The 16,556-nt window shown below is 55.4% G+C and overlaps 1 protein-coding gene across 1 annotated transcript in view; it reads left to right on the top strand.

The window, feature by feature from the left end:
* SRGAP3 (SLIT-ROBO Rho GTPase activating protein 3) overlaps positions 1–16,556 on the top strand; it is a 161,277-nt gene that overhangs the window by 124,897 nt on the left and 19,824 nt on the right. Inside the window, 6 exon segments of the mRNA XM_054695447.1 lie at positions 1,471–1,572; positions 2,442–2,639; positions 3,061–3,145; positions 7,629–7,656; positions 12,384–12,486; positions 15,891–15,951. Coding sequence (XP_054551422.1) covers positions 1,471–1,572; positions 2,442–2,639; positions 3,061–3,145; positions 7,629–7,656; positions 12,384–12,486; positions 15,891–15,951 — 577 coding nt within the window.

Below are 16,556 nucleotides of genomic sequence, written 5' to 3'. Positions count from 1 at the left end.
GGCCGAGGCCTGTTCTCCCCTGGGCTCCCAGAGGTGGGTGGGAGGGGAGCACCAGCCCCAGTCCACCTGCAGGCCTGGGTCAACTTCTTGGTCCATGAGCCTCCCCGGCTGAGGAGTTTACGCCCTCGTTTTCTAGCCCAAGCCCCACACCTGCAGGACAGCAGGGCCATAGCTCCCCTCAAAATTCTGTCCAGGAGACCCCAAGGGAGTCCCACCTCTGACATAGTCATCATGTTCTCGCCTCAACGTCTGTGAATGGCGGGAAGGCTGGGTCTCACCACAGCCACCAGCCACAAGCTCCTCCCCGGGCCCCCCGTCCCGCAGCCTTGAGCCCTTGGTCTGCCCGACAACGGGGTTTCCTGCGTGGTCGTGCTGATCGGACCCTCACAAACTTTGGCCCCAGAGCAGCATGTTAGCTCACTACCCGGGTTCCCCATGCCCTTCTGCTGCTCCCCAGGGCTCAGACTCTAGTTCCTGGAGCAGACAGGAGGACGGCCACCAGGCCTCAGACCTGCTCCCCGTCTCTTCCACCTCTACCCCCAGGGACACACAGACTTTCTGCTACTGGCCCCATTCCCTCTGTCTAGATACATCCCACTGTGCATGTGGGATTTGGGGGGACCTGGCACAGTGGTGTACCAGACTCCCCTACCAGCCTCTGGGTGCCGGTGGGAGCTCAGCCAGGCGTCCACAGCATCTGTAGGGCAGGGAAGGCTGAGGAACACCTCAGAAGGGGGCATCTGTCAGGCCCTCCGGATGGCACTGCCCGCTCTCTCCACGAGCACATGGAGGTCCCGCAGGCTCCTGCAGCAGCTGCCCCATCCCTCTGCCCTCACTGCTGGCCCTTTGGCTCCACTGGTTGCCCCTGCTGACTGTGGGGTTTGGGCTGCCTTGTAAGTGGTAAATCACTGGCAGACACAGAACCCTCCTGTGCCCTGGGGGCTCAGCTAAGTGGTGCCAGCAGCCCAGCCCATGGCAGTGACAGGTGCAGAAGAAAGAGTATTTCTCCCCCTCCCCTCATGACCCCTCCCTAGCACCCCGGGGACTGTGCAGGACGTCCAGACTTCCTGCCTGGGGCTCTGAGCCCCCTGCGCATTGTTCCCAGTCTCCACTCTACATTCACTGGCTTCTCTTTGGCTCTTGACGTCTTCCCTCGGCTTCCTGCCCCGAAATGTACATGGTAGCGTTGCTTAGTGACGCGATGCTAATTCTTGTAGTGAACAAGCCTCAGGGCTGCATAGACGTGGGTGACCTGACTGGAGGCCACACCTTGCTCTGGGCGAGAGTGGCCTCTGGAGGAGAAAGACCCCAGGTGCCCCCTGGAGTTGCAGGCACAGCTGTGTCACCTTGGGCAAGTCACTTAACCTGCCTCCACCTGTTTCCTCTGCTGGCCCTGGGGGTGTTAGTGCACCCCAGGACGGAGGTGACGAGGGTGCTGGGCCACCACTGATGGTGCTGTCCTTTCTGCAGGTGTGCCAGGTCAGCGCGCAGCAGCCCGTGCAGACGGAGTTGCTCATGCGGTACCACCAGCTGCAGTCCAGACTGGCCACCCTCAAGATAGAGAACGAGGAGGTGAGTGAGCCCCGCGGCCCTGAGGGGATTCTCGCGAAGGCCTGGCTTGTCCTGGGAGTCCACTCGCCATGGACCGGGGCCTGGAGCACTGGTCTGTAAGACGGACTCTATCGCACAGCTACTGAACCTCCCGCCCCGAGTCTGTAATTGTGTGGGAAAGTGCTCACAGATGTTAAGTTAAAGAAATGAGGAAGGAGGGGGGACCTGAATTCACCAGGAGGTGACATTTGAGCTGAAATCTGGGTGACAAGACACTGAGCAACAACAATCTAACAAGGGATGTAGATGCCTTTTCTCCCAGGACTGGTTTTGCAGTGACCCTCCCTCAAAGTACGGGATCCCCCATGCAGGGGGACGCGTGTGCCCTCAAGTGCGTGGCCTCCCGGGTCCCTCTCCATTCCAGGAGAGAAGGTGGGGTGCAGAGAATGGAGCACACAGCTTGTGCCTGGCGTGCTCCTTGAGGCTCTGTCTCAGCCAGGCCTTTGAGGAGGCAGAGAGCCAGAGTCCCTTTACGGGGGCCGTCTGTGGTCTCCCTCCCTGGATGAAGAGCCGTCCCTCTTCAAGGGAGCAGGCTCCAGTTGGACTGTGTCATCAGGTGCAGACCGAGAACCCTGAGTTCCTTGTCTCACAGCATTCTCCAAGGTTCTCTCTGGCAGAAGCAATACAATAGCGTGCCTTAAGATCAGCCCACGCAGGCCAGCCCTGCACCGGCTCCAAGGCCTCACTGTCCACATGCACGTCCGGGGAATGGTGATCCTTGAGCTGCTTGTCAGCTCCGTGTGGAGGACGCGAAGAAACTGTTGGAGAAGCACGTTGAGGTGTCTGAGGCTTGAGGGGGCTCATGGGCTTTTTACCCCGTTGCTTCCCAGGTCCGGAAGACCCTGGACGCCACCATGCAGACCTTGCAGGACATGCTGACGGTGGAGGACTTTGACGTCTCCGACGCCTTCCAGCACAGTCGGTCCACAGAGTCTGTGAAGTCAGCTGCCTCCGAGACCTACATGAGCAAGATCAACATCGCCAAGCGGAGGGCCAACCAGCAGGAGACCGAGATGTTTTATTTTACGGTGAGTGGCGCTGGGCCCTGGACCCGCTGCCTGCTGACCTGCTGGCCGGGACATTTGGGGAACCGTCCCTTCTAGCAGGAGCCAGCAAATCCACGCGCGTCTCCCAATATCTTCTCAAATTAAGTCGCCTGACTTGGCTTTTGTGAAATGCGGAAAGTGAGTTCCCAGCAGGGAGCATCTCATCTGGGACTGACGAGAGGAAAACGGCCGAGGAAGCTGGTGCAGGCCCCAGAAACCGCACTCAGGCCGTGCATGTCCTCGTCTTGTTGAGGACATAAATTTGGGTGTGCGCTTTGGAAACAGCGCCCTGGGTGGTTGAGCAAGTGGCTGGCCCATCCTGCAGAAGCCAGGATTTCTTCCCTTCCCCTGACCACAGGCAGGGAGCAGAGGACTCTGTAACACCCTGTGCCTTGTCTTGCAGAAATTTAAAGAATACGTGAATGGCAGTAACCTCATCACTAAGCTGCAGGCCAAGCACGACCTGCTCAAGCAGACCTTGGGTGAAGGTGAGTTGGGGTGGGGGTCACTTTGAGCTTTGTTGTGGCCCCTTGAGTTGTTTCAGCCAGACGTGCGGGGCCATGGGTGGAAGGAGGCCACCAGATTGGCCAGGGCGGGCTGGACCGGCCGTCCTGGCACAGATGGTGTTGTAGGTTGGCTGCAGAAAATGTGGGGCAAGCAGGGCTTCGTTCAGGTTGTAGATGAGGGTCCCGGGCGAGATGGTGAGGGGGTCTCTGATCAGTAGGGAGTGGGTCCAGGGACGCAGGGGTGCACACTGGTGCTCTCAGCAGATATTGTTTGATGAGAGTACTCCTGGAGTGCCAGGAGTCCAGGCCTACATGTGGATGCAGAGTTTAATCCTTGAGCAGACTGAGGGTTGGCTTCCAAGCACAGCCAGTTAGGGCTGGACAATTCTTGGTCAACGACAGACTGTATCGAGAGAGGCTCTGCCACCTGGCCGGGTGTGCAGTCAGCCAATCCACGGTGGTTGCACTCTATATCCTTTGCGCAATGAAACTGCCTAAGGACACATTTCTCAATGACACCAGAGATAAACCTGAACTGCTCTCAGAACACACAGGCCTCTCATCCTTTGGTCTCTACCGGCTTCCCTGACCTCATCTACCATTCTCCACTCCGGCCACACTCAGCTCCTTTCTGCCTTTCAAAACTCATCGGGCTTATTTCTGCCCCAGGGACTTTGCATCTGCTGTTCCCACTGCCTGCCATGCCCTTACCCCAGGTCTCTGTATGGGTGGGAGGCATCTGGAACTTGGTGTGACTCTGCTAGGAGAGGCGGAGCGGAACTGGGGTTTCTGGAGCTGCTGGGCCCTGCCTGGCACACCCTGGTCCCTCATCCAGGTAGTCTTGTTTTCTGTTTGGGAAGGGCTGTTGGCTGAAGGATGTGCCCCCTCAAAACGAAAGAACACATGGTCGAGGAAGCAGAGGGCCCATATGAGAGAGGTAAAGGGAATTTCTAACGTAGTGATGCCAAGACAACAGCTTGCAGCAGGTCTCGAGATCAGCCAGGCGTCTGGAGGGCAGGAGGACTGGCATGGACTGAGTGGGGCTGGGCACGGGGCTGGTGCTCGGCGGCTGGTGGGGCTTGCCATCCCCACACGTCCTCACTCCCCACAGCCAGCGGCTGTGCTTTCCACATGTGCCTCCCCGACCCCTGTCCCCTCGGCCACCATTGGGGGGGTGCCAGGATCTGCAGATGCTTGGTTTTTATTTGTGAACCCCAAGACACTTGTGACCTACCTGTAAGATCTACCTGTGAATTCTTAAAAAGTTCAATAGCCATGACATTCAGTCAGACAGAAACATGGCTGGATCGCCACGGGAGCAGCACAGACGGAGAGGGCTGGCGGTCAGGAGAGGACAGGACAGCTGGGAAGGCTTGAAGGAATGACGAGGGCTCGGAGGCATCACCCAGGCCTTACGTTCACATCAACGGGACTTTTCCCATCAGCTTTATGACATAATCACTACAATGTCATGTGCCTATTTTGTGTGTAGAAATCCGTTCTGACAGCCACACACCCAGGTATAACCACCATCCAAGTCAAGGTCAAGAACATCTTCAGCGCCTTCCCCAGAGCTCCCCTGTGCAGTCTGTTCCCCATCCTCCACCCCAAGAAAGCATTGATTTGGCTTCTGTCACCCTGGATTGGTTCTGTGTGCTCCTGCTAGTGGGAGCGGGGACACCTTGGGGAGGCATACCTGCCTCGGGTGGTAGTTATCGATACCTGCCAATGTACTGACTCAGTATTTGTGGGGTAAGGGTGGGAAGAGTGAGTTGTAACGACCTTTTGCCTTTCCCTTCCCCATCTAAATCCTGCCCCTCCTGACATTTCAGTATTAGGCCAGGCAGCAGGGGCCGTGGAGGAGTGTGGGTAACAGAGAAAACCAGCGCTGGGGGAGTGTAAGGGGCAGCTTCTGGGCCTAGCATTAATGAGGTTCTTGAGGTCCTGGTGGGGGTCCATGGGGGGCTGGTTCTCAGGGGCTGTATAGCGAAAGGGGGGGCCGTGTGAGTCTGTCGGTGGCTTCTTGTGTTTTCAAAATCAGATGTCCTGGATTTAGAAAACTAGGTGTCCTTTAGAAAAATTAGATCCTAGATGAGAAAGGGCTTCTCTCCAGCTCCCCCATTAGCACTATCAGATTTAAACTTTTATTGTTGTCCTTGCCTGAATGGCCTTAATGAAATAATCATTGGTTTTGGTTGGCATAACTCCTGGCCCACTTGATCTCCCAAATTGATTTAGCCTTCAGCAGTTCCTGGCTCTGAGATGTGATTTTCTAGTCCTCCTTCTCAGTTTCGAACGGATTAGAACAACAACCACCAGGAAAACGCCTCTTCAGAAGTCTCAGGGCTGCACGAAAGAGCCACCGAGAAGGCTCTCCAAAGCCCTGCTCTCTAGTTAGCAGCAGGGAAAGGCTGGCTGTGGTGTTTAGATTACTGGGGTAGGCCTTGGGAAGCTGGTCAGTTGCGAGGAAGTTGTCTTTTTTTTTAAAATAAATATTTTTTTTGTTCTAGAGTAGTTTTAGATTTACAGAAAAGTTGCAAACATAGGACAGAGTTGCCATGTGCCCCACATCTCATTTCCCCTGTAATTAGCATCTTCATCTGCCACGATTCTGGTGTGTTTGTCACAATGAAGGAATATTGATAGAAATTCTTATTACCTAGAGGTAGTAAATTTATGAATTCCTGGAAAACACTGAAACTGAGGCCACATCTTTATTTTGGCCTCTGCATTGCATGATGAAGGTAAATGTGGATTCTCAGGGCATCAGAATTTGCCACCAGGAGAACTTGCACTGACCTCCACCCATGGGTTCTTGTCCGCTGGTGCAGGGGCTGATGGGCAGATCAAAGAGAGCTCGAAATCTTGGCTTGTTCATCCTTCCACGTGTCCTCAGATGACCCCCCTCCCCTGTGAACATTGGCTCTTCCATTCTGTAGAAACTCTTCCAAGAGTGGGTCTGGGTCAGGTGACACCTGCACCAATGGTCTTTTATACCATCTAGGGCTACTTTGCCTTGGACAACCAGAACATTTTGAAAACAGGTAAAAAATAGGGGCCAAGTGAAATATTTCTGCTGAAAAGATAGACACTTCTTTTAATGAAATGAGGTATCGTGTCAAGCGCTTCAATTTCTCTTTTGACAACAGCTCAGAGAAGCACCAGTCAGAGGAAATACAAGTTTCTCAGAGTCCCCTCCACTTAGAAGTGAGTCTCTGAACAGTTTTGAATCCAGACGCTCAAGTCAGAAAACATCCAGGGGCCCTGCACACCCACCTTCCTCGTGACCAGTGTGGCCACCGCATCTTGGGGACGAGAGCCAGACCCTCACGAGCCCTTGGCTGTCACGATGTTGTCTTCTTGGCCTGAGCATTCTTAACACTATCAACATCTCTGGCCTTCTTTCGGTTTTTGCTCTGGGTGTCTGTAAACTCCCAGGGTTTATACCTAAGACTTTTGGGTGGTTTTTCAATTTAGCCCCCATAGACCCTGGAGGAAGAACAGCACATTGTTGCAAGGGAGATGCGATGGAACCTTCCAGACTGCGCTAATAGCCTATTCCAGAGCAAAATGTCCACCAGGCCCAGGCAGTCTGACTGGCTAGAAAATGACTGAGCCACCAACTATAAAATAATTTCTTTAAATCCCAACATCTAGAAGGTAAAGGGCAGAGCGCTTTGATCACTGGTATTTGTTAGGAATTGAGACAACATATTCCCAGAGGAGGTCGTGGGGTTCTTGGGAGCTGGAGTGAGCGTCTAACGATGCAGGAGGACTGGATTCTTGACAGAAGAAAGTGGGACCTAAACCCAGTGACCCCCACCTTTCTCCCACGCTGCCCCACCCATCTGGCCATTCACCAGCCCACCCATCTATCCCAGCATGCGGGAGCTGCACCCAGGCAGGGTGGGATGTGGTATGTGCTCAGGCAGGTCTCCTGCCTCGTGGGGAGAGGCCGCCAGCAGTAATCCAGCTGTGGGGTACAGAATGGAGAGTCGGGGCTGAGAGGGAGAACAGTTGTGTCTGTGGGGAGGGCAGAAGGGGGGGAGACCTTAGAATAGGCGATCAGAGAGGTCCCCGGGGGAGGTGACACTCATCCCGAGGTTGCTGCCACGTGCCCAAAGGGCAGGAACAAGGAGCCAAGGCTGAAAGGCAGGTGGTGACTGGGGGTACCGGAGAACGGGCAGACCTGGAGTCCTGACAAGGTGGAGCAAGGAACGCACAGGCCCCCTCGGGAAGTCGGAGTTGCAGGGTTGCCTGCGGCCCTCCGGAACTTCCCAGTGGCTGGCCGCGGGCTCACCCCTCCCCGCCCGTCAGCTAATCCGGGCCCTGGGTCTACAGGAAAATGCAACTCAAATTAAGGAGGACACATTTGTCCGCTCTGCCTAAGGTCTCTCCTTCCCTGCTTTTGTTCTCTGGCTAAAAATAAAACAAAATAAACATCAGTTTACGCTTTTCTTTCCAGGGGAGAGAGCAGAGTGCGGCACAACCAGGTAAGAGCCGGGGGACTTGTTTTCTTCCACCTGCTGCCTGAGGGGCGTGTGGGGTGAGGTGGGGTGAGGGCAGGGGAGGGGGCAGGTGGGACCTGGACCCCGCAAGAAGCTGGGGTGTTGTAGAGTGGCAGCTCTTCCCCGGTGCCTCAGAGCGTGGCGCGGCTGCGCGGGGAAGGGGCAGATGTGCTTTGCTTGTTCTGGCCAGGACTGGCGAAAGCTGCCCGCCTCCAGGCTGGTGCCGGGGAGGGGGTCTCCGGGAGCTGCAGCAGGGGGGTGTTTCCCCTCTGTGTCATCCCTCTGGTGGGCCAGGCCTAGCTGTTTCAGAGGGGCTGCCGGTAGAGGCCAGAGGCTGTGGGGCAGCTGTCGCCCTGTCTCCCCATCCATCATCTGGCTGCTGAGCAACCCCCCAGCCTCCGCGTGGGGCCCACCCAAAGGTCCCCATCGCCAAGGCTTTGGATTCGGCTCCTCTGACGCGCCTCTGGGCACACGCATGCGCATCTCCAGACACCCGCACGGCGACCCCCGGCCGGCTCCCTGGCTTTGGACCTCACAGCCACTTGGACTGATGGGGAGTCCCTTGCTGGGGAGTAGCCACCGGGCACCCTCTGCTTGCTCTCCAGCCTGCTCAGCTCGCCCCCTCGCGCTTTTCCCCTGAGCAGACCAGAGCCAGCGGACATTTCCCACACGGCCGCTGGTGCTGACAGGCTGCCCTTCTGCCACCAGACCTCTCCTCTGCTTTCAGAGTTTAGAGCCAGCCCGGCCCACCCCTTCCCGAGTCCCCAGCAGCACCTACCTGCTGCCCAGCACAAACCCACCGTGGGCCCAAGGCTGTGCTTTTCCATGCGAGGCCATTGAGAGCCGCCTTTGCCTTCCCCTGGGCCCAGGGACCCGATGACTCCTTCCCCAGCGTTCTGCCCAGTGCCCAGGGCCCCGGAGAGCTGTCACACTGGGCAGCGCTCCCCTCATCCGAAAGGGACTCCACTGGGAAGAGCTTGGAAAGCTCTGGGGTTTTCAACCTGCGGGACCCCCGATGGGGAGTCTGAGGAGGCCCCAGAAACCTCCCTCGCCTGCGCAGCTGTTCCTCTGGGCCCAGCAGGCTGGCACTCATAACGCAGGGCAAGGGCCTTCCAGCTCTGTCCAGCAGATGAGAGAGGGTCACTCTCTAAGAGCCTTTTAGAAACAAATCCCTTATTTATTTACTTTTTTTCTGGCAAAGGATGTTGTCAAAGACCCAAACCAATAGAAACCACATTTTCCACCAAAGTCTGCAAGTAGTGAAACAGATGGGGGGTGAACTGAGCCATCCTTCACTTGCTAACTCCTAGAACTCCAGCAGGAGATCATTCCAGCAGATTCCAGGCCCAGGCCCAGGGTCAACCTCTGAGAAGAGTTGAGGGTTATAAAAAAAAAAAAGTCCTCTGAGATGTTGTTTTCCAGGGCCGGGGAAATCCCGGCTAGGATCACCAGACGTCCCACCGAGAGACCCCGAGCCACACTCTGGCTCCAGCGCCCCCAGCAGACCCAGCCATCTACGCTCTGGCCCTGGGCCGAGGTCAGAGGCAACTCTGTTAGCAACCCAAAGCTTCCCCTTCCAAAAATCATTTTCAACCTGTTGTGCAACAGCTTGCCAACTTGGATGTGGCTTTTAAAATAATCAAAGAGACTTTGGGGGAGATGCTTCTGTTCTGTGGCTCTGCATCTTCCGCAGTTTCCTCCAAGTTCAGCGTCACTGTGGGTCATCATTAGGCAGGCCCCTCAGCTGGGTCGCTGCTGGCCTTGCACAGACGAACCAGTGTTTGCACCTGGGCTGCAACGCCTTCTATTTATCTGCACGTAAAAGCTTTATCTCAGAACGGCCCACATTCAGCATAACCTTGTCTTCTAGGTTGACCAGAGGCAATAATGCACTTGCACAGGCAGGGTAGGTGGTGAAGCCAGAGGCAAACAGAAGTTTCCATAATGTTTATGCACACTGAAGAGTGGCTTCCTCAACCAGGCAGACATGCCCCGGGATCTGGATTGTAGGTGGACTCCCTTGAGGTTTCTTGTCTTGCGGATACGACCCCACGCACCACACACACCCACCCACAGCCTCCCAGAGCCTGGCCACCCCTGCACAACAATATTGTTGCCATTTTGGGTGTTGACTCCCACGCTATTGAGTTGTCTGGGGAAGGTTTTCATCACAATCCTCTAGGTCACAGAACAATTTTGAGGCCAATTCCTGCATCGCCAACGTGTGTGAATTTTCATCTTGGTCGAAAGGCAGAAAGGGGAAATTGGTCTCTGGTTTCTCTTTCTTCCTCTCCGTGGCTTTCTTTGTTCCTGTTTTCCCTGCCTCTCTTTCTTTCTTTCCTTTTCGCTCTGCAACTGAGCAGCAGAAGAGATGGAAGGCTTAGGCTGCCCCACTTTCCTTGGCTGAGCTGCCCCCCTGCTCCCCACTTTGTGCCCCACCCAGCTCTTCAGTAAGTCGGTATTGGTTTGATGTCGTGCAAAGCTGGGATAGCTACGTTTCCTTGTCAGAGACCCCGCCGGTGCGGTGCGGAGCACACACACACGCGGGAGGAAATCCTGGGGTGATTCTAACAGGCCTTTCCTCTCTGAATTGGACAGGAGAATTGGGGAAAAGTGACCTGTTCCCCCTTATTTCATTTGTAAAACTTACAGGAAAAAAAACCACCCTAGGACTCATTTCGAGGCAGCCCCCCAGCTGGGCACCCTGGACACCCTCGATGTCGGGCGTCTCACACTGGCAGGAAGTCGCTACTCTTGCTGGCCATGGGCGTCTAATTGATCATTTACTGCCACTGCTGGGTGTCCTGGGATAAAATCAGTTCCCCACACTCACACCAGAGCCTGGAGTAGGAAAAGCTGAATTCTGACACCCCTCCCACCCCGGTCACATTATCTGGGTGACCTTGGGCAAGCTTCTTACCCTCTCACGGGCGCACTTGCCTTATGTTTAAAGTGGATTTTAGAACTTTGCCTACCTCACAGGTCTGAGTCCATTCAAAGCCAAAGTCCAGAGCGAGATGTCGAAACTGCCACCCTCAGGTTACCCTCAGCCCCCAAACTTAAAGCCGATGACCTTGTGTCGACATTTTGACACTCTTTTGGCATTTGGAAATTCAAAAGCAGACCCGCGAGGAGAAACACCATCCCCACATACCTCAAAAATCAAGTCACTTATGAAAAAGAAATGACATGGACTTAGCTAACCAAGTTGACATGGATCCGAGATGGGCTTGAATCAATCTTGCCTGTTGTTTTCTTTTCAAAATTTTGGTCTGTGCTGTTATTTTGGTTCCAGTGTTTGGGTGGCATGATATTTGGGGGTGTCCTTGCCCATGCATGTCCTGGAGCTAGCAGCATTTGCTCAGCACTCACCCCCCGTAGGGGAGTTGTTTGGGGCTCTGGGGGTGGCTGGGCTCCTGAGGAGACGGGCTCGAGGCTGGTGAGCAGAGGAGTGGGCCTCTCGCTGCCCTCGACTGGCTCCACAGGCCATAAGATTTCCTGCCCATTCACAGAAATCACTCAAGATTTGGGGGACCAGGTCTTTGCTGGTCTCGTGTGGGCATAATCTGTGCCAGGTTGAGTTCCCATTTCTTGCCCCCAAATTGTGAGCCAAGCCATTTGAAAATGAACCGCCTCTTTGGTTAGAGGCCCCCCGCCTAGCCTCAGAGAGCCTTTTGCCCTGGAAGGCTGGCAGCGCTGAATCAGGCCCACCTGGGGGACGAAAGATGAGCAAATAAGCCAACACAGGTATATGCATGGTGAGCGACCCGGGGAGCTGGTCCAGTGTCCGTGGCTGTGTCGCTGCCCCTGGCGAGCTGTGGCATGGGTTCCCCTCCCTGCGGCTCAGAGCGCCGCACAGGGACTGGACATCCTAAAGGAAAGCAAGACACTTTCAACCTGACCCTGTGGCCCTCCGCCGGCAAGGCGAGTGGAAGGGACGAGTCCTTGGCTGGGTGCAAAAAAGCCTAATATCCCAGGACTGGCCCTTGCAGCCCAGACGTCTGGTTTGGGGCCTGGATCTGCCAGTCCCCTTCCCTAGGCCTCAGTTTCTCCCTCTGTAAAGTGGGGCCTTGTGTGCAGGGCGCGGACAGTGTGATATTGGAAAGCGCTTCAGTGGACAGTGTATTGACAGGATACAGGATAGAGTCGTCATCCTGGGTCACCTCCTCTTGGCGCCACTGTCCTCATCTCCAAAACGAGAATGATAATCATCTGGCTCTCGGGTCAATGAAAGATGAGTCAAGTGGGCCTGAAATGCCAGGAGGCCAGGAAGATGGGCACCCCAGCTTTTCGGGAGCTGAGGCCTGGTGAGGAATTTAAGCCAAAACAATGGAAAATAACCTTGTCGTCATCTCTGAAAGTCTCTTGCTTTCTCAGGCTACAGATGATACCCCCTCCCCTGGTCCCCCTCCGCCTGGTCAGCTTTGCTGGCTGGTGGGAGCTTCAGTGTTTTCCTGGACACGTACTGTTCCCCGCCATGTAGAGCTCATTCGTGTTGTATGAGCATTGCTCCTGCCTCCCGCGGTGGGTAAATTACGATGCCCTGATGCATCCAAAGGCCTCAGATGGAGCATTGAACCCCAGCGCGCTGGGGCTTCGGGAGCTTCATCTGCATTTGTGTTCTCCTCCGCTCGTGGGCTTCGAGAAGTCGTTCCCAGTTGTGTGTTTACGTTGGTTGCTTTCTTGATTTCTTTTGTTCCATTTTCCCCTAGGCCCCCCTGTCTTCCCCCTAAACCACAGAAAATGAGGAGACCTAGGCCTCTCTCAGTGTGTAGCCATAAACTATTTAACGGCTGTATGGAAGCGTTCATTAAGGTACTTGCTGGGAGCCACAGAGTCCGCAAATGCGCCCAATGTAATGGCAGCCTCGCTCCCCCTCCCTGGCCCGCAGCCTGCCCTGCCCGGACGTGCAGGCCTCGCCCTCGGCCAGGCCCGTGGCCAGCTGGCTCCTCACCGCAGCCTGCCCCCAGCCTCAGCGAGGTGTCTGAACACGGCGCGACTTTTGTCTGTGACCGGCTGCCCCTAAGTGCCTTCCTGTGATTCTCAGCCTCAGGGCGGGAGCAGGAGCCTCAGAAACCCAAGGAAGTCCGAGTGGGGTGGAAGTCCAGGGCCGCGGGCCTGCAGCCTCTGCGGGCCCAGCCCGCCCGAGAGCCATAGAGAAACCCCCTTAGCTAGCTCCGCACCCACCCCTCCCAGGAGGAGAGTGGTTGGAAGCGACACAAAGAAAATCCCTGCAGGAACAGCGAGTTTTAGACAAGTGATTTTTTCCCTCTCAGTTGAGACTGTTCCACCAGAGGAAACACCGGGAACTTTTATGAGAGAAAAACCCTAGTTTCCCACCTAGTTTTGCTTCTTGTCAGGCAGCGTGGAGAGGCGGGGGTAGCCCTCTAAGGGCCCCAGGTTAGCCTTTTCCACCTTGATCTAAAAAGGAAGGCATTTCAACGTGGTGAGTTTCTCTTTGCTTTTCTCTTGGCTGCAAGGGGCGCAGAGTGCAGCCGTCCAGATACAAGGACTCAGGCAAATTAAGATGGGGATGGAGTGGAAAGGGCAGCCGGTAGGGCAGAGACTCAGAGAAGGGAGATGCATTTTAGAACTAGTTGGGGTGGGGTCCCTGCAGTTATCCGAGGGCCCACCGCCATCTGCTGAAATTCTGCAAGAAGCACTCGTTGACTGGAAAAGAAAGTATATTTATTGGAGACGATTGCATTTCTTTATAGTCACGTGTGCTTAAGCCACGGGCCGCCGACACAGCTCCACACCCTCCTCTGCACACCTACTGTGTGCGAGGCAGCTCACCGGCGGACGTGCGTTCAGCATGGCCTTTGTCTCAAGGTCTGTTAGCTCTCAGAGAATGAACGTGCAGGAGGACGCCCGTTCTACTCTGTGAACAGAAGACAATTTCTTCGGCTTCCCATGCTCTCTGCAAGAAGAGTCTGTGAACGAAGAACCTCCAGCTTCAAAACACCACCAACCTATCAAAGGTTTTTCAACAAGATAACTTCACTGGGACTTGGTGACTGTGACGTGGCGCAGCCAGGCCAGAGCCCCCGCCTAAGAGAGATGGCCGGCGCTGTGGGAGTTAGTTTCTTAAATTCGCAGGATGTTTTTCAGAATCTTTTATTTTTTTGTAGAACCCAGTTTTGATGATGAGTGTTGAAGCCCAGGAGGTCTACCTCCAGGGCAGAGGAGGGTCTGTAAAAGAGAAAGCCCATTGCCTACCTCAGAGTGTGGCAGGAGGGAGTGAGCCAGGCCTTGTTCCCAGCGCCCGCCCGGCCTGCCCTGGGGAGCACCACGAAGGGAGGAGGCGTCTCACTCCCAGACCCGGCAGTGGAGAAGCAGCTGCAGGACCTGCCATCGGCTGGACGCACATTCATTGGGTTCCGGTTTGGCCTCCTTGAGACCTGGATGAGACCTGACACCGTCCTGGAGCCTGACCGGCTGCCCGCGCAGGAAGAAGGAACACAGTGTCACCCCCACCCCTCAGTGTGGCGTAGTGAAAGCAGGGTCAGCCCCGTGATCCTCGACTCTATGTCCCCCAGACCTCCCTCAGCTTTGGGGGTCTCAGAGTGTTCTTGGTGGCAGGGGGAGGGGTCAAGCCAAGTGGACAGCAGGGAAAAGGTACCCATAGTGTTTGGCAGGAAGCACAGGAAGCGCTTTGGAGTTTGGAATCAGGTGGAATCCTGTCCACAGGCCCTTGATCAAACACGGTTTTGCTAAAATTCGCTTTGTACCAAGAGCCAGGTTTCCTGAGTGGAGTCCCCGGGACGGCAGGACGGCTGGCCTCAAAGGTGCGCGTCCTCCTTTTTGTGGGCAGCCGGGCCAACATCAGGGGGCTCAGGGGGGTCTTGCTGCTGGTGAGGAGGAAGCAGGCTCGGCCCTCGCCATTCCTGCAGTCTGACAGGGACAGGCGCCAGGTCACCGGGGCCCGAGGCAGCCGCACGAAGGCTGGCTGGGGGCAGGGTCCGACGTCCCACAGGCCCTGAGCCAGGGCGGCTTCCCCGCGGGCAGGCCGGCAGTCTCCCCGACCCCTCTGGCTGCCATTGCATTTCGGCATTCACAGACTCTGAAGGATCTGCTTACTCTAACTGATCTTACTCCTGCGTAATCTTTTCTTTTTCTCCTGCTCTGCTGCCTGTTTATTTTTTGTTATCAGAGGAAGAAGAAATGCTCGAACCAGGAACCAGGTATTTACTGGAAAGGTCCGTCAGCCCATCCTGCTGGAGGGGACCCGTCTTTAGTAGTGACCTCTAGAACGGGGCCCGCCTTGCCAGTAGTCAGGGCAACTCCCGACCACATTTAATCAGGAGAGAACCCCCCGTGGGGTGTTGGGGTGTGCAGGAGCCACGAAATGTCCGAACTCGTGGTTTTCCCTGTCCCTTTACATGAGCACTTTACACAGGGCTACTGTTTCCTCGCCCGAGGAACCGCACGATTTCATGTGGCCCCTTTTAAAGAAAAATTTTAAAAAGGCTTGATGTTCTTTAAGTGACCTGAAATCACAGGGGTCAAGCAATGATGGAGTCCCAGACATGGAGTCCAGCTCCTCGCCAGCCCTCTGTGGCCTGGGCCAGTCTGGGAAGACACAGGGGCATGTGTGAGAAAGGCTCCTTACTCAGCCTCGTTGACTACGCTTGGCCATGAGATGGCCAATGGCTGCCTTTAGTGGTTTCTAGAACTTTTCCTTGAGTCCTGTTTACTGTTAAGCCAAGTGTCTGTCTGGACGTTTGGGTTGCAACAGCCCGAGTAGAACTGGTCTTCCGTTCCCAGAGCTCAGCGTGCCCCCTGGGCCAGCCTGGCTTCCCCTGAGGGTGTTCTTGGTCGGCAGAGAGGCCTCGACCCGCCTTGTTATCCAGGATTCGGGGAACACGGGCTGAACTGGGGCTAAGTGGAGTGGGGTTGAGATCTCTTTCAGACCAGTGTGGCGGGTTCCCTCCCGCCCCTAGACCAGCCTATTAGGCCTCCTGAGCCCCGATTCCTTCCCAGCTGAGTGAAAGTCAGAGCATTTCTTTAAAGTTGTCCTAGCTACGCCTTTCCTGCACTTAACTGAAGACTTTCGATTTTAACTGTTTGTGGAGACTAGAATTAGCGATTCCTTGCTTGTCTTCCTACTAATCCGATGGTGCTAATCTTCCGGCTGGAGTGTGTAATCTGTGTTTGCATGTCTTCTTTCCTGGGGTGGTTGCCAAACCCAATACACCTCATGATTTTTCTTCCTTCAGGATTCAGGACAAGCCATCCCGCTTGTGGTTGAGAGCTGCATCCGATACATCAATTTATATGGTAAGCTCGGGCGGGGCAGTGCTCCCCATGCTCCAGAGCAGGTGCTAGGCTGTGCTCCGCGGGAGTGAGACACAACTCACCTTGGACGGCTCCTGTCCCTGCGCTGATTCTGAGGCGGGAATCGCTCTGGAAGCAGCTGCTCTTCTGACCCTGTCTTTTGAGCTTCATGCTCTGGGCACGGGAGGTGGTGGTGAGGAGACCCAGGGACTAGGAAATCCGAGGAGCAGGGACCGGAGAGCCCCTTCTGCTCCTTCCTCATGCCTATGCAGCCCCAAAGCTCTGAGTCTTGAGCTCAGAATCACTCACTTTAAGCTGCTAGATTCCAGTAAGCTCCATGAAGGAAATGGTGTCGGGGGTGCTGGTCATGGTGTTCCCGGCACTAAACTTGGCTGCATATGTTTGTCCAATCATCCCTCCAAAAGCATATTTCCAGAGTGCGTAGCAGGCACCATTTTGGACAATGGTGATGCAGGTAGAAATGAGATGGGGAAGACACAGGCCCTAGGTACCTTCTATTCGCCGTCAGAAGGCATGGAAATGAAAGAGCAGAGAGAGAGAGGGAGATAAATAATGGATTAATAAAATTCTTGCAGTGATAATGCCCA

The sequence above is a fragment of the Talpa occidentalis genome, unplaced genomic scaffold (genome assembly GCF_014898055.3).
Source record: "Talpa occidentalis isolate TD23 unplaced genomic scaffold, MPIMG_talOcc4v2.1 talOcc4.10, whole genome shotgun sequence".
Classification (NCBI taxonomy): Eukaryota; Metazoa; Chordata; class Mammalia; order Eulipotyphla; family Talpidae; genus Talpa; species Talpa occidentalis.
This window is presented reverse-complemented; position numbering and strand designations above follow the sequence as displayed.